Here is a 27,039-nt window from a genome sequence, read left to right on the forward strand (position 1 = left end):
TAATTAAAGTAAGAAAAGGATTTGATAGTGCTGACTTTGAGATGAAAAGTTTGATTGAACACTCCAATAAATTCAATAGAATTAATATTTATTTCAAATAAAACACATCGTTGTCATAATGTAACAATATGTGGATCATTTCAGAGTTGAAAGTGTTTTTAGATTAATGCAAAATATTTTTAAATGCATGCCAATTTGATAAAATTCATGTTTCTGCAGTAGTTATTATACGCATGTGCAAACAAATTTTATCATTGGATTTCGAGTATGGGTCTATTTACCAATTAGAAGAAGCATGTCATAGATTTTTTTATAATTCATCAGAATCTTTATTTAAAGTGTAGTTATATTTATCCAATGCATTGAAACTTCATCACTGAATACGTACATCTCGCATGTCTATCGAAATAGAATGGGATAAAAGGGGATAAAAACAACAATACTTTCTGATATTTTTTTATAAATCACTTCATGACCAATTTCAATAAGGTTTTGAAGTAAGATTTTTGATTTTGGGTCCGGTTTTAAATTAGCCCAAAGGGTCCAAATGAATCCATACATGATTGTGTTTATTATTATTTTTAATTTTTGGCCCATTTAACAAGTTTGTGGGGTCCAAACTGTCAAAAAATAAATTCTTTTGGATTTCAACAACAGTAACTGTTGAATATTTGGGGTACTTTGGAATGCTGAATCTTACCGTGTTTTTAAATTTGGAATTTTGTTATTTTGGGCCAAGTTATCGAAATGGTCCACATTGAGGCCCAAAGGGTCCGAAATTCAACATTCTTTTGATTTCATCAAAAATAAAATCTAGCTTGAATGTTGTGTACATACTTACCCCAAACTGTTCAGGGTTCGATCTCTGCGGTAGTATCAAGGGTGCTGTACAACACGTACATCATGTTCCAATGCAACTTTATCAGTATACGTTTTTGACAGATAAAGTTTGCCCTACACAACTTGACTTGCATTTCAAGCTTTAATGACTTTGGATAATTATATGTCACATTGTCGTTTCATTGTATACAGTACAGAACATGCAAGCAACAATCGAGCTAAACACTATCTTTCCTTCAGAATATGGATGTTAAGGCATTTGGGGGCTCAACAATAGGGGAGGCAAGTGAAGATGAATCACAGAAAAAAGAACTAAAGTTAAAGAGGGGTCTTCATACCAATGCACGTATTGTCCTTGGGTAGGAATGGGTAGCTAGTTTTCCCAGGCATAAGAAGATCCACACTAATGGGTTAAACAAATGTTACCAGTGTGAATTAAAATTTTAAGACTTCTCAATAAGCATAACAACTGATAGCATGGAGAAAGCCTGATTTGTACTCATTGTTACAAACACATCAAAAGCAGACAGTGGCGGATCCAGAACTTTTTGTAAGGCGGGCCTGATGGCTGACCTAAAAAGGGGGGGGGGGGCTCAAGTCATGCTTCAGTGATTCCCTATATAATCAACAAAATTTTTCCAAGGCCCCCTGGATACGCCTATGCTGGCATAGCTTACCAAATGAAGAAAGCAACAGGAACTTTTAATCACATCTGCTCGTTTTATAGTAAACCATTAAAAATGCTTCGCTGACCGCAGAGATCGAACCCTGAACAGTTTGGCCAAATTTTGACATAATAGTAAAGTTTAATACTATCTGAATTTGGATTGTGATCAAATTTATGACGTTATATAGGTTTCTGACACAAGGAAAATGTGGTCGAAGATCTTAAATCGTATGCGCAATACTGTGCAATTGAAGGTTTCTTCCCGCCCAAAACATTTTGTTTTCCTTCTAGGATAAATAACCATCAAACCAAATCCCAGTCTTTCCTTTCTGGTAATGAACCTTGTAGTACAATTTTAGAGAGGTCCACACACTTGAACACAAGATATTGTCTGGTAACTAGAAAAATGTTTGTTTTGCCATTTCTTTTGCCCCTAATTTCTGCATGTTTGGGGCCATTATCCCCGACAAAAATCCCAGTCTTCCATTTGTGATAATGCGAAAAAGATCCAAAAACGTACTTACAAGTAATTATCCGGAAACTACAAACATGTTGTTTTTTGTCCCTTTTTGATCCTACATTCCTAAACTGTTAGAACCATAACCCCAAAATGAAACCTAACATTCTACTTGTGGTATTGAACACTGTGGTACAATTTCAGAACAATCCAAATTCTTATACACAAGTAATTATCCTAAAACTAAAAACATGCTTCTTTTATGCCCCTTTTTTTCGTAAACGGTTGGAACCATCATCCCCAACATTATCCCAACCTTCCTTTTGTGGTATTGAACCTTCTTTAAAATTTATATAGATCTATTCACTTAAATTAAAGTTGATCGGAAACAAATGGGTCTTCGGACGACGCAGACGATAACGACTTCATAGCAATATACGAACCGGAAAAAAAAAACATTGCGGGGAAACATTTCAGTTTACAGTTCACACATGTCAATACTGTGGGGAAACGTATAAAATGCCAGCCAGTTTCTATAGACATATACAAGTTATAAATAGATATAAATATTAAAGTAATCAAATAAGTTTTTCATTTGTTGCAAGTCTAATTATTACATTAATCTACAATAAAAATTCATCGCATTTTCGAAAATTCTACATCAGAAATGACTGCCATACAATGATAATTCATCGCATCTATAGTGAAAATGGACCGCTTTTAATAACTGATATTCTATGTTATGTTGCTTTTATTACACATATTTGAACTTTAATACTGTTATTTTACATTAAAAAGACACATCATAATGAAAATATGTTAAAATTTTGTTTCAAATCAATTATTTTGGTATTTTTAAAACGTAAACAAATAAAGTTTTCCCATGATCCTTTATTCTACAATGAACATACTCGCATACAACAGTGAAAATGAACCGACTGGATTCGCACTTTATATACACTGACTTTCATGAGCGGGTATAACAATTTGTTTTACTTGACTTTTACCTCTAATATCTTCTGTTGCTCTGAAAGTATTAATATCTATATCTTCTATAATATCCTCCAAGCAATCTACTCCTCTGTCAATGTTGACTAAAGCCTGTGCAAGCACTTCGATCGAAGGTTTTAATGTTTTGTCTTCCCTCCATCCCTGTAATACTTTCTTGTTCTGAGCTGCCAAGTCATTGCAATGATTATTTTCTATATTTTCTAATTCTGCTACAGATAACCCTAGTTCTGTTCCTAGTTGAAAGAATTTTTTGCCAATTTGTGGTGCTAGGGAATCTATAACTTCATCTGTTGGAATGCAATCGAGGATTTCATCAGGAATATCTTAAAGAAAAAAATAATCAGAACAATTCAATATAAAATCTAACTGCAATTAACACTTTAAGTGATAATTTTTTTTTTTATGTATTTTAGCTTTCGATTTGAAGTTTGGCTGATATAAACATTATTATTATTATTATTATTATTATTATTATTATTATTATTATTATTATTATTATTATTATTATTATTATTATTATTATTATTATTATTATTATTATTATTATTATTATTATTATTATTATCATTATGTAAAACGAGATCTTGCCTAAAAAAAACTCATTTTGCCTGTTTGAAAGTTTGAAAGTGACTTTCTCTTTTATATTAGCAATCATTTAATGAGATTATTTTTCGCGAGAAGTCCATTTGAGATTAAAGTAATGGGACTTCGTGGTATATGGTCGATAATTTTTAAACACATTAATATATGTTTGCTCTAGATCGTTGTGATTCTTATAAAATGTAATCGAGATTCACATTTGGGTATATATGATGAGTTTATTTGCTTAAGTAATTTTGATGGTACAGCAACGTCCAAAATTGGTTTCGCGCTATATTGAACAAAGATCTAATGGAAGGTTTATGGGCAACATATAGTATGAGGCTTTCAAAAATAAATCTCGAAGAACTCTTATGATTAATTAACAGGAATGTCAGCATAATTGATACAGTGAGGTAATAGCTAAATGTACGATAATACACATGAATAATAGAGTTTATTTTCACATGAAAGCAAAACAATTCTATCTAATAAAGAATATTATAATATATACAAAATAGAGGCTATAAAGAGCCTATTTTGATTACCTGGTTCTTTTTATACCACATGTATTTTTTTAAAACCTGTTGAAACGACTTTACAGTATTTAACTTGACTGCTTACGTGATTTATCACATAAGAAAATACATATTTAAAAAATATATTAAACAGTAAGAAATAGCATGTGTCTTTGACATCGGTGTTTTTATGAACTACTGAATGATTGGATCAATGTGAACAATGTTTGCATAAAGTTACCCCATACATAATTTTTCACACGTTTTGTTTTGAGTATCTACATTGTAATAAAACAGTATAATTCATTTCATATGAGAACTTTCATAGACTTATAGCTGCTAATGTGTCGGGAAGTCAATCGGCAGATGAAAACTTTCTGTAGCTCTACAAGTTTGCAACATTTTGCAGAACAGAAGTTTTAAAGATTTTCAAATCATAATCAAGAATAGAATATCGAAACATGTGTGTCATGTTTTTCCTATATAGTGCGGTGACTGAAGGCAGATTTTTTTTGAATTTAATCTCCCCACCGAACACACACCTATATAATATATTATTGGAAAGAGGAAATCGTGTACTATAACAATATGCCTGTCGTCAGGACTTGTTATGGTCACATTTTTTTAAAATTGAGGTCAAAGGTCATATGTAAAATCAGTGAAAATTTGGAAGGGTTTCTATTTTGACATTTTTTTCTATTTCTAAACTCTACCTAAATACAAATAATACTGTTTTGACTTTAGTAATGTTTGTTATTATACATAAACCTTTATCATTGAGATTTTATTATGAAAAAAAATTCCTAAAACGACGTTTTATAAATAAAACTTCAAAAATCAAGTTTTTAACCTATAAAATGTTAAGAACACCTTAACGTTATGAAAAGTTTCGATTTCAGGTAAAAATCAAGTGTCATGCAGGACAATACTTAAAAATTATTTTTTTAAATATCATAATGGGTGAGGTATCAAACCAAAGCAATAGAACACAACAGTCAAATATGACCTCAAATTGAATTTGCGGATACTTCAGGTTTTTTTATAACTACTCGTTGCTTTTTTTTCACAATTATTACTGCTTCCATAGTATTATATGTTGCTGTGTATTTTACGCTGGTTAATATCTATTACATAATAAGTTTTGTACCTATACCCCCCTTTTCCTTGCAACGTACCACAAACTTCAAAAGTATTCCATATAAAAAAAAGAAGATGTGATATGATTGCAAATGAGACAACTCTCCAAATGAGACCAAATGAGACATAAATTAACAATTATAGGTCCCGTACGGGCTACAACAATGATTAAAATTCATACTGCATAGTCTTCAATTCCCGAAATGAATAATGTTAAACAAACGAAAAATCTAACGGCCTGATTAATGTACAAAATAAATAAGAAACACACGACAAACACTGCATTACCGTCTCGTGACTTGAAATAGATATATACAGAATGTGGCGGGGTTTAACTTTTTTAAGGGCGCGCCAACACTCCCCTAACCTGGGGGCTGGGACAGTGTGTACAAGTGCAACAAGCTTTAAAACAAATCAACCGTTATTTCCATCATCTTCATTTTCATCAACCGTCACAAGACATGTTTTAATATTTCTTCACACATTTCACTCATGGCTACAGGTCTGCACATGAAAGGTTCTGCTCAAAGCAAACACGTTATTTTGAGTTTTTCATTACAAGAACAGACAAGGTATTATAGGAAGTCCGAAGACATGTGTTCCTTTAAAAAATTTCAGGTTCAAACCATCCCTATCAATTCATCCAAGATTTAACAGAGATCTAAAAGGGGGTTTAGGAAGGTGTGATGACATCCATATGCTTGTCTGCAAAGATGCTGGGGAAACATTATACGAGACGTACATACTATCTTGAATTCGCTCAATGTCATGGTTGGCAACACATTAGATAGCGTCGCACTTTACTTTAAGAAGCATACAATCCATTGGCATTCAATGTTTCAACAAGGTGTTTTGAACAAAACTCATGGTACATTTGTAAAGCCAATCCTAAATGAAAAGGGGTAAACAAAAAATGGCCACACAAACGATTGACTCAACAATTGCTTAGCATTTACGCAATTTCTCTGGTGCCATTTCCTGAGAATAGTCTTGGCTGTTTGCAGTTTCATCGAGTAACCATAAAATGAATTGCAATAAATACGAAGGCATTCACTGAATTGAAGAAGGAAGAGACAATTCATCCGAAGTTGGGTATTCTTCTGTAGAGTTTCGATGTCTTTTCTAAGTATACTTGCAGCGGAATGAAATACCTGTTCGTTATTTGTATCTATTAAAGTTGACACTGAGATTTTGAGGTCAGTTTTCAATTGATTAGCTGATATGGCACCCCAAATAGTTATTTTGCTACTAAATATTGTGTTATATTTGCCTTGAACTTGTTGAAGTTCTTTGACAACTGAATTTCTATAGAAATCAATGAGTTTAGACTGCATTTTACAAATTGAATATATTTTAAATTAGAATCAGCCGGAAGAAAAGATTTATATTTACCAAGTAACGATGTCATGAGGAATGACCATTAAATCGTTGTCAATAGTCAAAATAAAATCAGTAAAAGCAGTATCGTGATTTGAGATATTTGATTCCACGGGTTTGAATTTTATTTTTTTTTCGTTTTTAGCAAATAATTTGAAATGCAACCAAAATGACAGAGTGTTTGATGTTTAAAAGATGGACGGGAACTATTTCAACTTTAACTTTATCTCACACGGATAACATATTCTTAAAACGCTCATCTGATTCAAACTTGAGTAGTATTTTTATCTTTCTAAAATGTTTTGTCGCAACAAAATATACAAGCGCTCCAGTTGAACGAATGCATTCTAGAACGCGTACAAATACCCGAAACTGAGGGACAACAGTCCGATAAGTGTATGTCGTCATTGAATATTAGATAAGAAGCTTCCTCGCTCTAAAAGGGGGAACAGATATGTTTAATTGTGTTACTTATGTAGCATGAACGATGATAAACTGCCTGCACGGAGTTCTTCAAATTAACAGCTATCGCATGAAACATCTTGATGTTCGCCTCATGCAATCTTTCATTCAATGAAGATACATAAACCGACTTCCCTATACTGGTAAATTGACTCAAAATTTCAGTTGAGATTTTTTGGCATATTAAGCACTGCATAAAATTTAACGACTTTTGACTTTTCTTTGGACTTAATGGGTCAAGTTGCAACGGACTTGTTATATCACGGAATATTTACTGAAACTATCCGTCAATTATTTTGATTTTACAATAAGACTTTTCTGACGAAGTATTTTTGATGTTTTATAAAAAAAAAACATAAAATATAAGCATATACAAACAAAGTATATGGCATATAACAGTGCACTTTAATTGAAAATATGTGTATATAATAGCGAAAAAGGTAGTAATTTCATATATCAGTTGAGAGCTAATTATTGACTAATACACAAAATGTGACGGAAGGCAAGTGATTAAGTTCCGTGTTGAAATTGAAGATTTTAACTCCATTCTTTTTTCATTGGTTTCTTAAGTTTTATTTTCATATTTTGGTTCCGAAATTTTTATCACTTATTAGTTTTATGAAATACTATATGCTTAAAATATTATGGGACAATTTTTATTACTACTATGAAGAAGAAACAAAAGTTTGTGTCTGAATTTGCAATTGAAATTACCTCAATTTTAAACAGTCCAAACTTCGAAAATTTTATAGATTAGAAGAAAATAAAATACTGAATAGAATATTTTGACATATGAAAATAGCTTCAAGAAAAACTATTTCAATTAAATGTTAACAATCATACACAATTTTTCATTTTGAAAAAGGGGGGTTGATTGTAGTTATCAAAAGTACCAGGATTATAATTTTATACGCCAAACTCTCCAATATACTACTAGTCATTAAAACGAATTTTTAGAAAAATGTGACCGTACGAAACTCTGACGACAGGGCAAAAACTAAAGAAGACATATTTGTCTTTAAGTTAAGACCATATTTAGCCGTGTGTTATTTGGGGAGATTAAACTCGCGATCTAGACGACTTTTTACACTTCTGTCACCGCACTAATAACCTTTAATATGTTCATTATCTATTGCAAGTTTTTTTTACCATCTCCTAGTTCTTGTAGTTATGAATTGCGAAAAAGATGTACATACAAGGTCAAATTGGAACAAGAAAACATAAATAGGGAATCCTCATGAGTGGTCTACCAATTTAAATGCAATTTGTTCTTGTAGTTGTATCAAACACGTCAAAGGAGAAATTTGAAAAAGAAAAATGTCTAATTACTATACAACAAATAAGTAAGCACTGCTATAACATCTTCTAAAGTTGGCACTGTTAAGTGGATTTCTGTCTGTTAAAATAACAAATTTGATTGATATGTGATTTAATTTATAGTTCGTGTTTTCGTCCGTTTCTGTGTTTTTATTAAAAATTTGTAGTGATAGATCTTTGATCTGATTTGTTTTTTTAAATTCTGTGTCATTGATTAGTTTTTAATGAAGATTTGTCAAACCGTAAACACTATAATTAATTTTACAATTGTGTGCATTGGATACAAAACTTTATCTAAAATTGGGTTTTTACACCTTACCTGTTTCTGCTTTTGTGACTCTTCTCACCTGTAAACATAAATGTTAGACCATAACATAGCGCTCAGAGGTAGGTTAACTTCTCGTTATTGTTTTTGTTAACACAAGACTGGTGGTGTTCCCTTTTGAAATTTCGTTTTCCGTCACCTATATCAGCTTGCGGGTCTAACTTATTGGTGAAGGTCGTTGAATGACATGTATAAGTTTTAAGGTTGCTTTTGATTTGGATTTTAGTGGATAGTTGTCTAATTAGTAATCATACATGTATCACATCTTAATTGTATATACTATTTATTTGCAAATAACTTTTGAAATAAAAAAAACATTCACTATGTATGCATGTACTTCAAATGTAAAGTTGAAAAATAAGCTTCTGTTTTTTGGTGTTTTTCGACATGTAATCAATAGCTTGTACATAGAAGAATTACATTCCTTTTTGTGTTTATCAATGTGGACTGATTATTACATGTATCTTTTGAATCATAATTGATGAAGAGTTCTGTGATAAGGGTTATAAAGGACATATAATCTTTGTTTTTTTTTTTAAAGATCTCTAATTTCCTAATAACATGTATGCAGAATGTTTGAAAACTATACATCATGTACATAGCAATCTTGAACCACGAATTCCAGATAAATTCATATTACACATTTATAATTAAGTCTTTCCACTTTTCTGTGGAAAGACTTATTGTTTTTGTTCTGATTATTATTATTATTATTATTATTATTATTATTTTTTTCCGCCAAATTTTGTTCTTGCGATAAATGTTTGTTTCGCAATATGTCGCTTAGATATTTCTCATATGGTATCGTATAGTTTATGCGCTTTTAAATTTTACCCTGCTAAGGCGAACCATTTCTTTTGTAAGAGTTATCTCCCTATTCACTGTTTTTCATCTGTGTGCATCTCCTTCGTAACAAAAAAAGATAGCGACAAAATTCTTTTTACAAATTTTTCGTTACATCCTCAGAAAATTTTGGCTAATTTGGATCGAAGCCATTCGATGAAATTTTATAGGAGTTATCTATCTTTACGGAATAAATTTGTCGGTATGTTTTTTTAACTCATAAACCGTTAACCGTATAACCCTGGAATGTTTTTATTTGAGTCCCCTGATTCCTAACTTAGAAAATTAGGTCAAGGTCAAAGGTCAAGGTCATATTTTAGATTTTCATATGTCTTTGATTTCCCTATAATTCTTGAATGGTTATAGATACAGAAAATTTAAGCAGTGAAAAATGTTAAGTACTTCAAGGGGCAACTTTTTTACAGTATGACTATATTGATTTTACCATCATGTAAGGGACATAACTCCCATCGATGGTTTTTAAAAAGCCATTTTTAGGCAAAACTCTTAAACAAAAGGTCCTTGACCCATAGGGTCTTTTGCAATGACCTTGTGGAGCATTGACCTTGACGAAGGTCACAAGGTCAAAGGTCAAGGTCATCAAATTATGTGGTTTTGGCACTATTTAAACAGTTTTATGTGTGTTTGAATTTCAACCAACCAACCAACCAACCAACCAACCAACCAACCAACCAACCAAACAACCAATCAATCAATCAATCAATCAATCAATCAATCAATCAATCAATCAATCAATCAATCAATGTTTCCGTTTCATGTGTTTGATACGGGATTCAAGGTCTCTTTTTTTTCGCTTGTTTTAATTGAGCCTATCAAACGTGTTTAACCAACATGTTTAACCAATATGTTTAACCAACGTGTTTAACCAACATGTTTAACCAACGTGTTTAACCAACCAACCAACCAACCAACTAATCAATCAATCAATCAATGCATGTTTCCGTTTCATGTGTTAAATACGGGATCCAAGATGGTTTTTTTCGCTTGTTTAAATTGAGCCTATCTAACTTGTTTAACCAGCCAACGTGTTTAACCAACGTGTTTAACCAACGTGTTTAACCAACTTACCTACCAACCAACCAACCAACCAACCAATCAATCAATCAATGCATGTTTCCGTTTCATGTGTTAAATACGGGATCCAAGATGTTTTTTTTTCCGCTTGTTTGAATTGAGCCTATCTAACGTGTTTAACCATTCAACGTGTTTAACCAGCCAACGTGTTTAACCAACATGTTTAACCAACGTGTTTAACCAACTTACCAACCAACCAACCAATCAATCAATCAATGCATGTTTCCGTTTCATGTGTTAAATACGGGATCCAAGATGTTTTTTTTTCGCTTGTTTAAATTGAGCCTATCTAACGTGTTTAACCAGCCAACGTGTTTGACCAACGTGTTTAACCAACGTGTTTAACCAACTTACCAACCAACCAACCAACCAACCAACCAACCAACCAACCAACCAACCAACCAACCAATCAATCAATCAATCAATGCATGTTTCCGTTTCATGTGTTAAATACGGGATCCAAGATGTTTTTTTTTCGCTTGTTTAAATTGAGCCTATCTAACGTGTTTAACCAGCCAACGTGTTTGACCAACGTGTTTAACCAACGTGTTTAACCAACTTACCAACCAACCAACCAACCAACCAACCAATCAATCAATCAATGCATGTTTCCGTTTCATGTGTTAAATACGGGATCCAAGATGTTTTTTTTTCGCTTGTTTAAATTGAGCCTATCTAACGTGTTTAACCAGCCAACGTGTTTGACCAACGTGTTTAACCAACGTGTTTAACCAACTTACCAACCAACCAACCAACCAACCAATCAATCAATCAATGCATGTTTCCGTTTCATGTGTTAAATGCGGGATCCAAGATGTTTTTTTTCGCTTGTTTAAATTGAGCCTATCTAACGTGTTTAACCAGCCAACGTGTTTAACCAGCCAACGTGTTTGACCAACGTGTTTAACCAACGTGTTTAACCGACTTACCAACCAACCAACCAACCAACCAACCAACCAACCAATCAATCAATCAATGCATGTTTCCGTTTCATGTGTTAAATACGGGATCCAAGATGTTTTTTTTTTTCGCTTGTTTAAATTGAGCCTATCTAACGTGTTTAACCAGCCAACGTGTTTAACCAGCCAACGTGTTTAACCAACATGTTTAACCAACGTGTTTTACCAACCAATCAATCAATCAATCAATGCATGTTTCCGTTTCATGTGTTAAATACGGGATCCAAGATGTTTTTTTTCGCTTGTTTAAATTGAGCCCATCTAACGTGTTTAACCAGCCAACGTGTTTAACCAACGTGTTAAACCAACATGTTTAACCAACGTGTTTAACCAACCAACCAACCAACCAACCAACCAATCAATCACTTAATGTATGTTTCCGTGTCATGCGTTTAATACGGGATGCAAGGTCTCTTGAGGTCTTTTTCCCCTTGTTCTAAGTGACCCTATCAAACGTGTTTAATCAACCAACCAACAAACCAACCAACCAACCAATCAATCAACCAACTTATCAATCAATCAATATGTATGACTGTTTATTTATGACAATTTATTGAAGGAACAAACTCTCAATTATTCAAGAAAATTTTTATTTTATTATTGTTCTTACGTCTCTTCTGAAAAAAAATCCACATATTCTCTGAAACTACAAGTCCAATCGACCTGAAAATTTGCAGTCAGCAGGGCATACATGTACTGAAGGTTCATAAAAAAACTTTTTGCAGATATCTCTCAAGACTTTTCCTAGAAAAAAGAAATGGCAATGCAGTAAAAATCGCTTGCTAGGTCCGTCAATCTCAGTAAAAACCTACAATAAAATGTCCGCTCCGAGATTGAAATACTAATCTGTGTTACAAACGGGTGCTGAAAAATGGACATCATCAAAAAATAATCAATAAATGTGTTTTAAAGTTACACCGATTCAATTAAATCCAAAACATGCACTGCTTGTGAACTTTCATCAAAATGTCAATTTCCTACAATGACAAAAGAAATTACATTGTGTGCATTCCATCTCTATACATGTTGTCTGTTTAACGTCCCGACCTAAAGAGAAATAAAAAGACTAAGTTTTTCTTAATATAAACCCGCGTCACGTGATGTCTCCTCAATCTTGCGCGCGCGCTGTATCTAAAATAAAAGAAAAACTTTCCAAACTAAACATGAAACTTCTCCGGTAACTAAATAATATAGACCCTTTACAAAAACAAATAAACAAACAAATACCCCCCCCCCCCCCCTTTTTCCAAATCAATAAATCAAAAAAATCAATTGTCCATTCATCAGAGGGGAAAGACTGCCTAACAATTGTTTTCAAAACAATTGCTTTATATTTATTATTATTAAGTCTTTCCACTTTTCTGTGGAAAGACTTATTGTTTTTGTTCTGATTATTATTATTATTAAGTCTTTCCACTTTTCTGTGGAAAGACTTATTGTTTTTGTTCTGATTATTAAGTCTTTCCACTTTTCTGTGGAAAGACTTATTGTTTTTCTTCTGATTATTATTATTTTTTTTTTTCCGCCAAATTTTGTTCTTGCGATAAATGTTTGTTTCGCAATATGTCGCTTAGATATTTCTCATATTGTATCGTATAGTTTATGCGCTTTTAAATTTCACCCTGCTAAGCCCAACCATTTTCTTTGTAAGAGTTATCTCCCTATTCACTGTTTATCATCTGTGTGCATCTCCTTCGTAACAAAAAAAGATAGCGACAAAATTCTTTTTACAAATTGTTCGTTACATCCTCAGGAATTTTTGGCTCATTTGGGTCGAAGCGATTCGCTGAAATTTTATAGAAGTTATCTACCTTTACAAAATAAATTTGTCGGTATGTTTTTTTTACTCAAAAACAGTTAACCGTATAACCCTGGAATGTTTTTATTTGAGTCCCCTATGTCTTAACTTAAAAAATGAGGTCAAGGTCAAAGGTCAAGGTCAAGTTCTCAATTGTGACTTTTGCTTGTTTTTGCATTTTCTCTGACACTTTGAAAGATACATATGAAAGAACAAGTGCAAAATGTCTGCTTTATTGTAATGAAGATATGCTACATGTACACTTATACAATTTAATGGCATCTTATAGGAGTTGGTGCCCCTGAAATGTCTTGATATGAGGTTATTTGATTATAACTTCAATTAAGTTCATTATAAAGACATTTGACCTTATACAAAAGGTTAAGTGACAAATGACCTTGAAAAATGGCTACCGGAAGTGACCTCGAGAAAACCGGAAGTAGCTTTTTTTGCAATTTTTTCACATAAAAGTACTCAGAATCCATATATTTTGTCATATAGATACATGAACAGATTACTGAAGACTAAAAATGACTTCCAACAAACCGGAAGTGGCCAATTATCTCCCGTTCTACATACAAAAGTATATAGAAACTATATATTTTTGGAATCAGTGTGAAACAAGCTATCATATGAGACCGGATGTGACATTCATTTCACCGGAAGTAGCATATTATCTCCCTTATATCACTCAAAAAGATAATTAAACCATCATTTATTGCATCAGTATGAAGAAACTACCTTCTTATCCAAATTTCTTTGGTGTGGAAAGACTTTCAATTGTTCTCTGAACAATTGGTTTTTAATTATTATTATTATTATTATTATTATTATTTTTTTTTTCCGCCAAATTTTGTTCTTGCGATAAATGTTTGTTTCGCAATATGTCGCTTAGATATTTCTCATATGGTATCGTATAGTGTATGCGCTTTTAAATTTCACCCTGCTAAGGCGAACCATTTTCTTTGTAAGAGTTATCTCCCTATTCACTGTTTATCATCTGTGTGCATCTCCTTCGTAACAAAAAAAGATAGCGACAAAATTCCTTTTACAAATTGTTCGTTAAATCCTCAGGAATTTTTGGCTAATTTGGATCGAAGCGATTCGATGAAATTTTATAGGAGTTATCTACCTTTACAAAATAAATTTGTCGGTATGTTTTTTTAACTCATAAACAGTCAACTGTATAACCCTGGAATGTTTTTATTTGAAGCCCCTAGGTCCTAACTTACAAAATGAGGTCAAGGTCAAAGGTCAAGGTCAAGTTCTCAATTGTGACTTTTGCTTGTTTTTGCATTTTCTCAGACATTTTGAAAGATACATAAAAAAGAACAAGTGCAAAATGTCTGCTTTATTGTAATAAAGATATGCTACGTTTAGTCTAATACAATTTAATGGCATCTTATAGGAGTTGGTGCCCCTGAAATGTCTTGATATGAGGTTATTTGATTATAACTTTAACTAAGTTCATTATAAAGGCATTTGACCTTGTACAAAGGGTAAGGTGACAAATGACCTTGAAAAATGACTACCGGAAGTGACCTTGAGAAAACCGGAAGTAGCCTTTTTTGCAATTTTTTCATATAAAATTACTCAGAATCCATATATTTTGTCATATAGATACATAAACTGATTACTGAAGACTCAAAATGACTTCCAACAAACCGGAAGTGGCCAATTATCTCCCATTCTACATACAAAAGTATATAGAAACTATATATTTTTGGAATCAGTGTGAAAGAAGCTATCATATGAGACCGGAAGTGACATTCATTTCACCAGAAGTAGCATATTATCTCCCTTACATCACTCAAAAGTATAATTAAACCATTATTTATTGCATTAGTATGAAGAAACTATCTTCTTATCAAAATTTCTTTGTTGTGGAAAGACTTTCAATTGTTCTCTGAACAATTGGTTTTTAATTGATATTGAAATCCTTTGATCCTATTATACAAATAACTAAATGTGTGGTTATTTCAGAGTGTGTACAAAATACATGTTGTTAATAATATTTTGCATTTTGACGTTATCACTTAAATGCACGAATATTGTCATGCTTTAAATGTATATTGGTACTTACATAACATAGCGTGTGCACTGTTAAATTAATTTTTCCTAGAACGTCAGCCAGCACCTTAAACTTTCCCCTGGCATTTTTCTTTTTCCATTCAATCAAAAATAGAAATGTTGCAATCTCTATATCCTTTGGATGATTATACTTGATGTTTTTCCATTTAGGAAGCATTCGTAGATGTGTTGCCAATTCGTGCATCTTTTCTGGTTCACATTTGGATGAAAAACGCAATAACTCTGTATCACTTGGGATCTGATTCAATGCATCTACACTTAACCCTAAAACATAATCGACAGGAATATGTCCACAGTACATGGATCCCCAATCACACTATCATTTTCTATGTTCAGTGGACCGTGAATTGTGGTCAAACATCTTATTTGGCATTTAAATTATACAGATCATAACATAGGGAACATACATTTGCATGTACTAAGTTTCAAGTTTATTGGTCTTCAATTTCATCAAAAACTGCATTGACCAAAAACTTTTATCAACAACTTTAACCTGGAACTCGCACTAGTATTTTCTTTATATGTTCAGAAGACCATGTAATTTTGTTCAGAAATCTAATTTGTCATTCAAATTAGAAAAATCACATCATAGAAAAACGTGTACTACTTAGTTTTATTTGATTGGACTTCAACTTTATCAAAAAACTACCTTGACCAAAAACTCTTACCTGTTGCAAGACAAACGGACAGACGAACGGGCGAACAGATGGACAAACGGACGGACGGATGAACGGACGCATAGACGCCGCTGTGTTGGTAAAGATTACGATTATGTGTATTATATAGAGTTTTATAATAAGACATTGTATTACATTATAAAATGAACATTTTCCTTCGGATTTGTGTTGCTGTTAATTTTGACGTTTAGACATAAATGTGTTGTTTCCTGCATGTATACAGTTTGGTACCAACACTCTTGCAATTGTCTGTGCTATATGGTTTACAAAAAATGTTGTAAATAAAAGTCGTTCCGGTATGCTGGTACAAAAATGGTGAACGTCCTTTAACTTTGTACTGTAAAATGTTGCAATCAATATGAGGGTATAATGTGGTCAACTACATTTTCATTTTAACGAGATTTTTCTACTTATTATTGTATACAATATGGCCAACGTTCCAAAGCACCCATAACATTACTATATCAAACTTTCCATATGCACTTTGTAGTATGGTACAGAGATTATGATGAAAAAAATTCAAGAATGCACGTTTTCTATCAAACGGTGTGTGAGAATTGTTGTGTTTTGGACAGACATACGTACAGGTGCATATGAGCGGATGAATGGAGGGACGTACTACAGTATACCATAAAACGTTCTGTCTAAAATGAGTGTATACAGATGTACATGTCCAGATACCGAGTTTCGTTAGATATTCTTTAAAATTTACGACAAATACATACCTTGACAATTATCTTCACATTCTTCTTTTGTCTAAATAAAGATAAAATTGGCAATTTTAAACTATTGTCTTATGTCTATGAATGATATAAAAAAAATTGCAAAGAAACTGAAATAATTACGTTGTATCTACAAAATTACAAAATTGATTCATCGCTCATCTGCCAAAAATATGCATTTCAGTTAGAGAATAATACATGACAAAATCCGAATCATATGCTGTATCATCCCGAGATATCAATATCAGCCCAAGGGCTTGTGTTACGGATTTTGCCATGTTTTATAGGATTTATCATAAATTTGAACAGAAAAGTAATATGAACTGTTTTCTGATCCCTCCGCCTGGTTACCCTCAGATTTACTTTTTTTCTTGTTTTAAAAGCTTTTAAAGAACAATTGATTATTTATCCGAAGCACCTATGTTACCTTACAATTTTCGTTCTGTTGTTCATAGAAATATTTTGTTTATTGATTTTTTTGCGTGTTTTGTAAAAATTTATGGTAGTTCATTGAGTTCTTTTTGATAATTACATTTCGTATGCCAGATAATATGAACGCTCGACGTCTGTGACGTCACATGCCAAACACTGGTGTCATTCGATAAAACATTTTTCGAGAAGCTTGCATAAATTAAACATAGATTTCATATAATTTAGTCAGAATCACTACTTTTATACGTGAATAATTTAAGTACGAGTGTGATAAAGGGATGTGATAAAGGGGTGTGGTAAAGGGATGTCAGTGGCGTAGCCAGGGTTGAAATGATGTGGATGTTTCGCCGAGCGGAGCGATGCGAACAATTTTTTGGACCTTTTTATGCAGAAAATTAAGCACATGTACTCCCCCAGAATCCGACACTAGTTAGATTTTTGTTTAAATTCAAAATACCCACCAATACATATATTTATATTTTCAACCAAATTTTATTGTTTCCTCGAAACTATCATCGTTCAATTCATAAATATTAATTTGATGTAAAGTTTCCCACCCAATCTTATATTTAACGGACCTCATTACAGCGGCACTTCTGTAGAATTTTGGAACTTCGGAATATAGGAACTGAAGTGACTTCTCTTTCCAGGAATTTGAGTCTTCAACCTTGGGTTTTTGATTTTTGATTACCATGATTACTGAACTAAACGCGTTGCAGGAGACATAAAAATACCGGGCGTCCGATCGTCCGGTCTTGTTAGCACTCTTATGTGTACAATTCTTGTCAGATTAAGTGAAACTCATATCATAATTAGCAATGTCTTTGACAATTTGGAAAATAAGTCGTGATCAAATATTTTTAACCAGTTATGACCCTTTGAAATATAAATTGTAATGAAAATCTCATTTCATTTGCTGTGAAGCTTTTACTACTTAACATAGGCGGATCCAGGGGGCCTGGGGGCCGCCCCCCCCCCTTTCATGGGAAAAATTTGGTTGATTATATAGGAAATCATTGAAGCATGACTGGAGCGGGTCCCCCCTTGGGTCAGTCAGCGCCCCCCCCCCCCCACCCTTTTTAGGAAAAGTTCTGGATCCGCCACTGCTTAAGATATTGAAAAGAAAAAGAAAAAAAGTGTTTTTTTAGTTATTCCTTGATAGATAAAATATGACATGAAATGTGCATGGCGGGGAACATTGGATCTTTGTTCTTTACTGATTGAAAATAAAATTAGTATTTGAACCTAGATAAAAACTGGAATTCATAAGCCTAAGACTTATCACGATCTATTACAAGTTTATTTTTTTTTATCACGTCGTTTACCATGTCGCAAGAAACGATATCAGAATATTGTGTTTTAGTTGTTAGTTGCTATGGTCAAATGAGAAGGCATCACTCCACTAGGTTCAATTTCAGATGAAAACATGTCCACGGGTCTGCATATCAGTCTTCTCCTCTTGCCTTAGGCAGCAACCATTTGATTTTCTGGGGGGGGGGGGGCTATGGATTTATTTGGAAAAAAAGTTTGTTTCCAGTTTTTAGTTGGTTGCTGCCTTAGCCGATGACGCAGACTTTTTTTACGAACAAAAGTTAACTTGAAACACTATTCTGCGATTCAACTATCTTGTTTACATAAACTAAATTATCCTTAATGAAAGACCAGGCATGACTGGACGTTATCCTCATATCCTCAGCCTTGTTACATTTGATGCTTCCGAGTAAAACTGCTGCTATTTTTTCTTTTTTTGTCAAAATGATGTGGATGCTTGAGCATCTGAGCATACATGCAAGCTACGCCACTGGATGTGATGAAGGGTGTGCATCGAAGTTGACCGATACGGATTAAACAGAAGGCTATTAATCAAATATTCGAAACTACTGTATTTATTACTAAATATATGATATCAGTTGATAATAGTTTTTGCAGATTGAAGGATTTTCAATTTTTTTTATAGCTTTCTAGTTAACATCACAAACATCCAAAATTATTGTTAAAAATCGCAATTGAAATGACAATTACTCCTGAGAGTACATGTATTCAGTGGTTTCGATGACTCTTGTCATGTTATTTAAGGGTAATAAATTTCAAGAGGTTACTCCAAATGCTTCATTTTTTGTTAAAGAATATTCTTGCGGTGTACTTTTTTTACCAATCTATTTAAGTTTTCAAGATAATATTTTGAATGCTGTAAATTCAGATATAATTGCGTGATTTTATTATTGCGATTTATTTAGAAAGACGATAACGTGAGACTAATCATTGCAACAGATGCATATACATCATATATCAGAATGCGAGTTTTAATTAATACGGTACTAACCCAGTCGCACTATTCGTATAAATAAAAACATAGCTATAATTTCTGAATTTTCAATGCCTGTATCGACATAAAAAGTATTCAGTCTGTATAACCGACCTATCGGATCTCCTGGGTGTGATTTACATGATAAGGATCCGCTGTGTGGTATGTGTTCACTATTTAAGTGTATGTAGATTATGTTGTGAAGTTTTGCATAGCCTGCTTAATAATTTGAGAAGCATTATAGTCCGTAGCAGAGATATGGTTATAGGTACGTCATGGGAAATCTCTCATACTTTTGTCAGATTATGTGTACAACTGATGCTTAAAAAGCTTCACAGGGATAAGGAAAACACACATATGTAATTCGTAAACTCTACAAAATCCATGCAGCAAATTAAATATACAAAAAGCAAAAGTAAACGTATATAGAACATTCTTGTAATTGCAAAAGCATTCAGAACGATTTGTTTGAAATTATAAGATCTCAATTAAACCCTGTTATATGAGCTATATGTAAAAGTGAGATATTGGAGCCACTGGATTTCTTTATTTTAACGATACACAATTTCTAGGAGGTCGACCAAATTTACTTGTTGGAAATCAATCTTCTTAAAAGCGTGAATATATTTAAAAAAAAAAAAAAATAGTAATGGTATGACTACATTTTGCGTTATGCATCAACCTTTATCTTTTCTATGTTTTGAGATATAACACAAACACAAGCATATTCATACACCATAAACATATTGTTTAAATCCTATAAATTCTAATGATGTTGTATGATTTACTCCACGAAATTATCCTGATAATGCAATACTAAGAAAATACATTGATAACGATGCTGTATGGCAGCGGTTATTCTTGCATGGTGCTTAGCATTTATTTTCCTTAACACGTTTGAAGAGTTCATCCAATAATTAATTGTTGGCTACTCCAACTAAATATCAACAACGTTATTGGCTTAAACTTGATTGCTCAAGTGCACTTATATTTAATGGAACACAATTTTTTTTAATTTAAGAAGGGTATGTAACCATTATATATATTATTGTGATAATGTGTCTTAGACTGATGAATGATGAATTAGTTAGAGACTAAAATCATTTTTTTCTACTTTAAAAAAAAGACACAACCAAAAAATTATTTTTTTTTTCAAAATCGACAAAAAAAACCCATGTAATACTGGAATTGAAAGACTCTTAGTTTATTGTCATTTTATGGTAAACCTTCCTAAGCTACGCTTTTATTAAAATATTCCTACAACCATATACATGCAGGATTGATTTAGTTTTTTGGTGGGTTCGCGCCACGTTAAAGCACAACTTTAAGGTTATTTCGGGCGGCCAGTTTTTATTCGTGGAAGAAGCCGGAATACCCGGACAAAAACAACGACCTTCGATAGAAAAGCTGACAAGCCTAATCAATTAAAATTGTAGTCGATTGCACCCACACGAGTGGGGTAAGAACTCACAACCTCAGTGTGCATACACAAAAACACAAACATTCCGTAACAACATATACCTATACGCCTATATATGCCTATACCTTTTATATGATTAGTTGTATTTATTTTAAACATACTGTGGATGTATTTATTCATGGATATGAATTTTTCCTGGATTTCGGAAAAAATTGCACGTTCGTAGCTATTCTATTTCGTTGTTTTACAAACGTCTAAACATAAACCTATATTAATTGTTTACTTTGTTAAACATTTAACTTTATGGTTCACCTGTTTCCATGAAAAAAAAGGGTATAGTTCAACACTTTTCCGATATTGAGCTGATTCCCCTTACTATATCTTGAAAGGTATTTCTTTATAATCCAATGAAGTATAGTGCCTAGAATGATGTAATGGGAGAATGCATGATATCACAGATATTCTTAAATACGTAACGTGGTATCCAGTTTTTGTACCTCACATTTCGATATGCAGAGTATCTTTTACACTTTGGTGCATCATACAGATTCGGTTGATATTTTCTAAATCAAGTGCATAGAAGATAGAAATATCAATGGCTATTTTATTATAAAGGCCTAGGCAATATTCAGAGAAAGAATAATGCAGCAATACTATGTCATAACTGGATACACTAAACGTTATGAATAGCAAATTATGTTCATGCTTTTCTTTTCTTAAAGCAAAGGCTTTCTGTAAAGAATATTTTCAAATACCGTACATGTACATGTTAAAACGAACAAAAATAACGTTGAGGCAGATGTAGAATACCGAGCAAGGGTATTAGGCAAAGACCGTGTTCATTGGTGTTAGTAACCTATCAATAACAGCGTAAATTTGTTTGTGAAACAGATACCTCATATTTGAAAATTACGAGCATTGTTGTTACTATTACACTATCATTAAAATATACCTGATCTTGATTCCAAACGTTCCAATGGTGTCTTTTATGCACCAACTTATGTTTTTCACACACCCATTCGTCTCTTTGCAAGGCTTCCTCCTCAGTGATAAAGCATTCTAACTCGGAGCAAGAATATTCAATCTGGAAAGGTTTGTTTAAACTGCTAGCTCTGGCATGGACTGTGGACTGATAGAATTCTATAATTCTCTCCAATGTAATATAGAAGCTTTCCTTGATACTTGTGGCGATATCGGATACTATTAGGTCATTGGAAGTCTTGTGGACTATGTAAAGGTGAATTCTGTTGGCTTGAACACATACAACAACATCATGTACCTTGTCATACGATAGGCCAAGAAATCCAGAAAACAGGAGTTTGATCTCTTTCTTTTCTCCAGTTGTACCTTTTCCTTTTTGTTCTTTATAGGTTTTCACATTCCACATATTAAGGCATGCGCTGAAGAGTCGGTTTGGCAAAGCAGGAGGAATTATAGCTCCTTTAAAAGTGAATGCCAAACCTATAGATCTTTTTGGTGTGCATTCCTCGGTCATGAACTTGGTAGTATTTCTCGCTATAACCATACAAGGAACAAAGAAGTTAATCCCTGATTGGCGACGTCCAGTTTTTGTGTTATATCGTCGCTGCTCTGACACAATATCAAGGTGAATAAGCATATCAAATATATACTTTTTATAAGGTAATACTTTACTGAAGGCTTCCTGTTCCCAGATCTGATACAGTTCCCCTCTTTGTATTGATCCACTTTCTGACATCTTTTTGAAAATGGCTTGTACTGTAACCTTGCTTGGCCAGAATTGCTTGTCTAGAAAAATGAAATAAAGACTTGTGCTTGCAATTAATAAATTAACATCTTAACATAATAAAAATTTTAGCAAATATTAAAACACCGAAGACGGCAAACAAAAAGTAATATCGATACAGCCTTATCGTGTTGGTCAATCGTTTTGTAATTTCACCATCAAAGTTTCCAGTGAAAACTCAGTCGAACTTCTCTTTAACCAGTTTGTTTGTAAAAAGCATCAACTATACTTTTTTGTATACACATTTCCTTTTTTCTGTTTATTTGTAATTTATATCAAGCTTCTTCCCTTATATAGTTTTATGTTGCATTTAAAAAAACAACTCGCAATAATTGCTGAACTTCTACGACGAGTATTGAACTGATGACAAGCTCTCATTTCACAATTATCGAAATTTAAAAAGCATTAAGGCAGTTAGCTACTCAGTTTCAAAATAACAAGCTTTTCATAACACAAGTATATATTAATAGAGGATTAATAAAGGAACAAAAAAGCAAAAACAATATATAGGTCAATGTGCTTGTTTTCGAGATAATAGCCATTGATATTTTGGCGAGAAATGGTTCTCTCTTGATTTTCCATAGCTTTAACATTGGTTTATAAGTTTAAGTTCTCATAAACTATTAAAAAATAACAAGGAGTTTATAGGACTTTTACAGATGGCTTATAATTATACCTGTTAAAGATTAATAAAATAAAAAGTGGGGGTCAATTGGCATTCTTTTTAAGGTATCCTAATGGATAAAACCAGAGGATTCCGAAAATCGGAAAAAAATCCCAAAACATGACAAGCAAACATCTTTATTGCATACAAACAATCTCAGGTGATGAGTATTTAAAGTAGACATAATATACAAATATTGTTACGCATCAATAGCATAGTTAACAAAGGTACCAGGTATATAATTTAATACGCCAGATGCGCGTTTCGTCTACACAAGACTCATCAGTGACACTCGTATCGAAATAGCTATGTAGCTAAACAAGTACAAAGTTAAAAAGCATTGAGGACCCAAAATTCCAAAAAAAAAAAATGCCGAATACGGTCAAGGTAAAAGTTATCAAAGGTACCAGGATTATAATTTAGTACGCCAGACGCGCGTTTCGTCTACATAAGACTCATCAGTGACGCTCATATCAAAATATTTATAAAGCCAAACAAGTAAAAAGTAGAAGAGCATTAATCTATGCCTAGGGATAATAAAATCCATAGTATTTCGAAAAAGTCATGCTTTTGTAAACAGGAAATTTATAAAAATGACCATATAATTGATATGCATGCCAACATCGAAGTACTGACTACTCGGCTGGTGATACCCTCGGGGACGAAACGTCCCCCAACAGTGTCAATGACCGAGTGGTAGAAGTACTAATCTGATATTAGCATGACATCTCAATTGTGGAGCATCAAAGAAGACAAAGTATAAATACCTGTTACAAAAGACCTCATGACTTCTACCAATAGTAGTGGGCTGATAATCACAAAATCTTTCAGCTGTGGTGTATTAAAGTAGATGAATTTCCCGAGCGAATGTTGGAAAATTAGAAAATCGGTTAGCTGCTCAGAAGACAAGACAGACAACTGACTGATGACATTCAATTCTACTACTTCCTTCAACGACAAAATTTGCTGTCCTTCGGCAACCAATTCCGCGATCTCGAGCTCAAGGGGAACACATGCATTGGGCATTTTCTCTCCCCAACATGGATGGTCGAAAGTGAGATCTGTAATGACATTCTTGAGAGTTTGAATATCTGGGTCAGCTTTGTCTTTGGCATTGACAAATATCATAGGGCTGAGGACAAGATGTTGTTTTCCCTCGTGATCTTTGAACAACTCTTCTACTTCATGGTACAACTCTTTTCGTCGTGTTTCAACGTTCTCCTATAAAAAAAAACAGGAATTATAATTATATCAAAAGAAAAAATGTGTTATGAATCCCAATTAGACAATTATCGAAATTAAATGGATTTAAAAAATGATAGACAAACGCCAGTTTTAACAACTGTATATGTATAAACGAAAATATATATTTGACAAAACTTCTTGTACATCACTTAATCAGTTTATGGTAAAAAAAAATAATGAACTAAATGCAAAATTAATTTACTTATAGAGGTTCACGGTTTTTGTTCTATGTAAAGGCCCAAGTATGTTGTCGTTTTTTTAAATTTCAAAATTTGTTTATTTATTATCACTTACTTCTGATTTAAGTCAATCTAGAAGACTTTAAGATGTAATACCACCAAATCATGAAACGTCACATCCGGTTGTATACGAAAATAGGTCGAAAAAAATATTCCCTTGAATTTGACAGTTGTAGGTAATTAATCCTACATTTTATTGCAGTAAAACATTTCTGTGTCATAAAACATATGTCGTGGGTATTTAATAGCACCATTGTTTTTTTATTTGGGGTTTCTATAGAATATTTTGTTAACTTGAGGTTACATGGTTACTATATGTTGTACACAGGTTGAATAAGGGGAGGATTTGATTGGTTAACTTCCAGTGATAGTTATTTTCTTATATGCAATGAAATATTATGTGAAATTTTTTCTATAGTACTGGACAGGATAAAACTTCACTCATGCCAAGTATTTCTTTATTTGAAACAAAGATAAAATCTGCACAATTTTTGGAAAAGTGCAAATTAAACAAAGACTAATAGGGGAAAATCAATGGTGGTATTACATCTAATCAAGGGCACACACAAGTAATTGTAGTTTATTCAAATGATACTTTATAAACATGTATTCAGCAGAATTAGGAGTAAGAACATTTGCTGTCAATCACATAAACTGTCATATATAAATCAAGAGCTAGGTGTAATACGAAAATATTCTTCATGCAAATTAATCATGGTTATGATTGTCTCACTGTTTCGTTGCCTGATTTAATTTAGGATAATGAAAAACATATTTAGACCATGATTATATTTACTAAGACCATGTCTACAATAACAGAGACCACACATACTGTAATATAGACAATAGTCCCCCATACTTGGACCAAAATTACAATACTACAATACTAAGTTAGTTTTAAGTATACGTAGACAATAATAACAATGCTTATACAATAATTGTTAAACAATGAAAACAATGCTTAGACCACGTAAACGATAACTAAGACCATAACTGCACTTACGTAAAGTAAGATACACTTATTTATATAATACAGTAGTGTCAATGGTAAAAATTATTAGCCCATGGGTACAAGATTTATATGACGTTGTTATTCGTCAATCGATATGTTTGAGCTGTTTCAATTTGATTCGGGGTTTTCTGTTTTGCACACCTCTGAGTTTCTTTGAGTTCGGTATTAGTTATTTTTCTTTTCCGATACTTAAACCATAGTTTCCTATACTAATACGAAATTTACAATACTTCGTCATTGGGGTACACACTCTGTATATGGTTACAATATTAAGACCAGAAAATCAGTACTAAGGCCATTAAAACACTTTCCTTTACCATGCTTTTACTCACTTAGACCATGATTTCACTTATTCAGAATATGGTGATCGTTTACGACTACATACATGTAACAACTACCCAGAAAATGTCCACGCTACTTTACACCGTGCTTATGGTACTTATACCTTGCATATACTTCTACTTCTTTTAACATGATTTCAGTATTAAGCACTAGATTACACTTATTAAGGTCATTTCAATACTTTCTTTGACTATCGTTTAAAATCATGTGCTGAAAATTATGTTCTGAAAATCATGGGTCACATGGGTCTATACAAAACAATGCATGTACCAAGTAAGATATATGACAGTTGTTATCCATCGTTTGATGTGTTTGTGCTTTTGATTTTGCCATTTGACTTTCCGTTTTGAATTTTTCATCGGAAATCGGCATTTTAATGATTTTACTTTTTATAAACACTCCATAATAATAATATACCAGTTACTCGCAGTATAGTCATCGAATGTAATATGCCACTTACTATGTCATTAACCAATGATACTGTTTGTTCATGTTTTTTTTATACCAGTTAACAATGGGTAACTCACTAATTGAACTGTATCATTATGTGACTTACAGGAGTTTAAATTTGTTAACTTATTACCTGGGTAATTTGGTCCTTATGTGTTGCAACTAACAAGATCTTCGGAATGTTTTCATATACTGGCTTACAATACGTCAGAATGGAATTGACCCAATGTTGAAGAAATACTGAAAATATATTAAGTTACAGTAAAACCAATAATAGAGGTTGTGTTGAT

At 32.8% G+C, this 27,039-nt stretch overlaps 2 protein-coding genes across 2 annotated transcripts in view; both read right to left on the minus strand.

The window, feature by feature from the left end:
• LOC143078587 (uncharacterized) overlaps positions 1-27,039 on the minus strand; it is a 336,725-nt gene that overhangs the window by 263,810 nt on the left and 45,876 nt on the right. The window lies entirely within an intron of this gene.
• Positions 1-27,039, minus strand: part of LOC143078479 (uncharacterized) — a 70,686-nt gene that overhangs the window by 27,275 nt on the left and 16,372 nt on the right. Inside the window, exons 6-12 of the mRNA XM_076253339.1 lie at positions 26,883-26,989; positions 24,229-24,682; positions 21,985-22,799; positions 16,879-16,909; positions 15,469-15,740; positions 8,685-8,712; positions 2,972-3,298 (exon numbers count right to left, since the gene is read on the minus strand). Coding sequence (XP_076109454.1) covers positions 2,972-3,298; positions 8,685-8,712; positions 15,469-15,740; positions 16,879-16,909; positions 21,985-22,799; positions 24,229-24,682; positions 26,883-26,989 — 2,034 coding nt within the window. The remainder of the gene's footprint in view (positions 1-2,971; positions 3,299-8,684; positions 8,713-15,468; positions 15,741-16,878; positions 16,910-21,984; positions 22,800-24,228; positions 24,683-26,882; positions 26,990-27,039) is intronic.

Source organism: Mytilus galloprovincialis, chromosome 6, assembly GCF_965363235.1.
Source record: "Mytilus galloprovincialis chromosome 6, xbMytGall1.hap1.1, whole genome shotgun sequence".
NCBI lineage: Eukaryota > Metazoa > Mollusca > Bivalvia > Mytilida > Mytilidae > Mytilus > Mytilus galloprovincialis.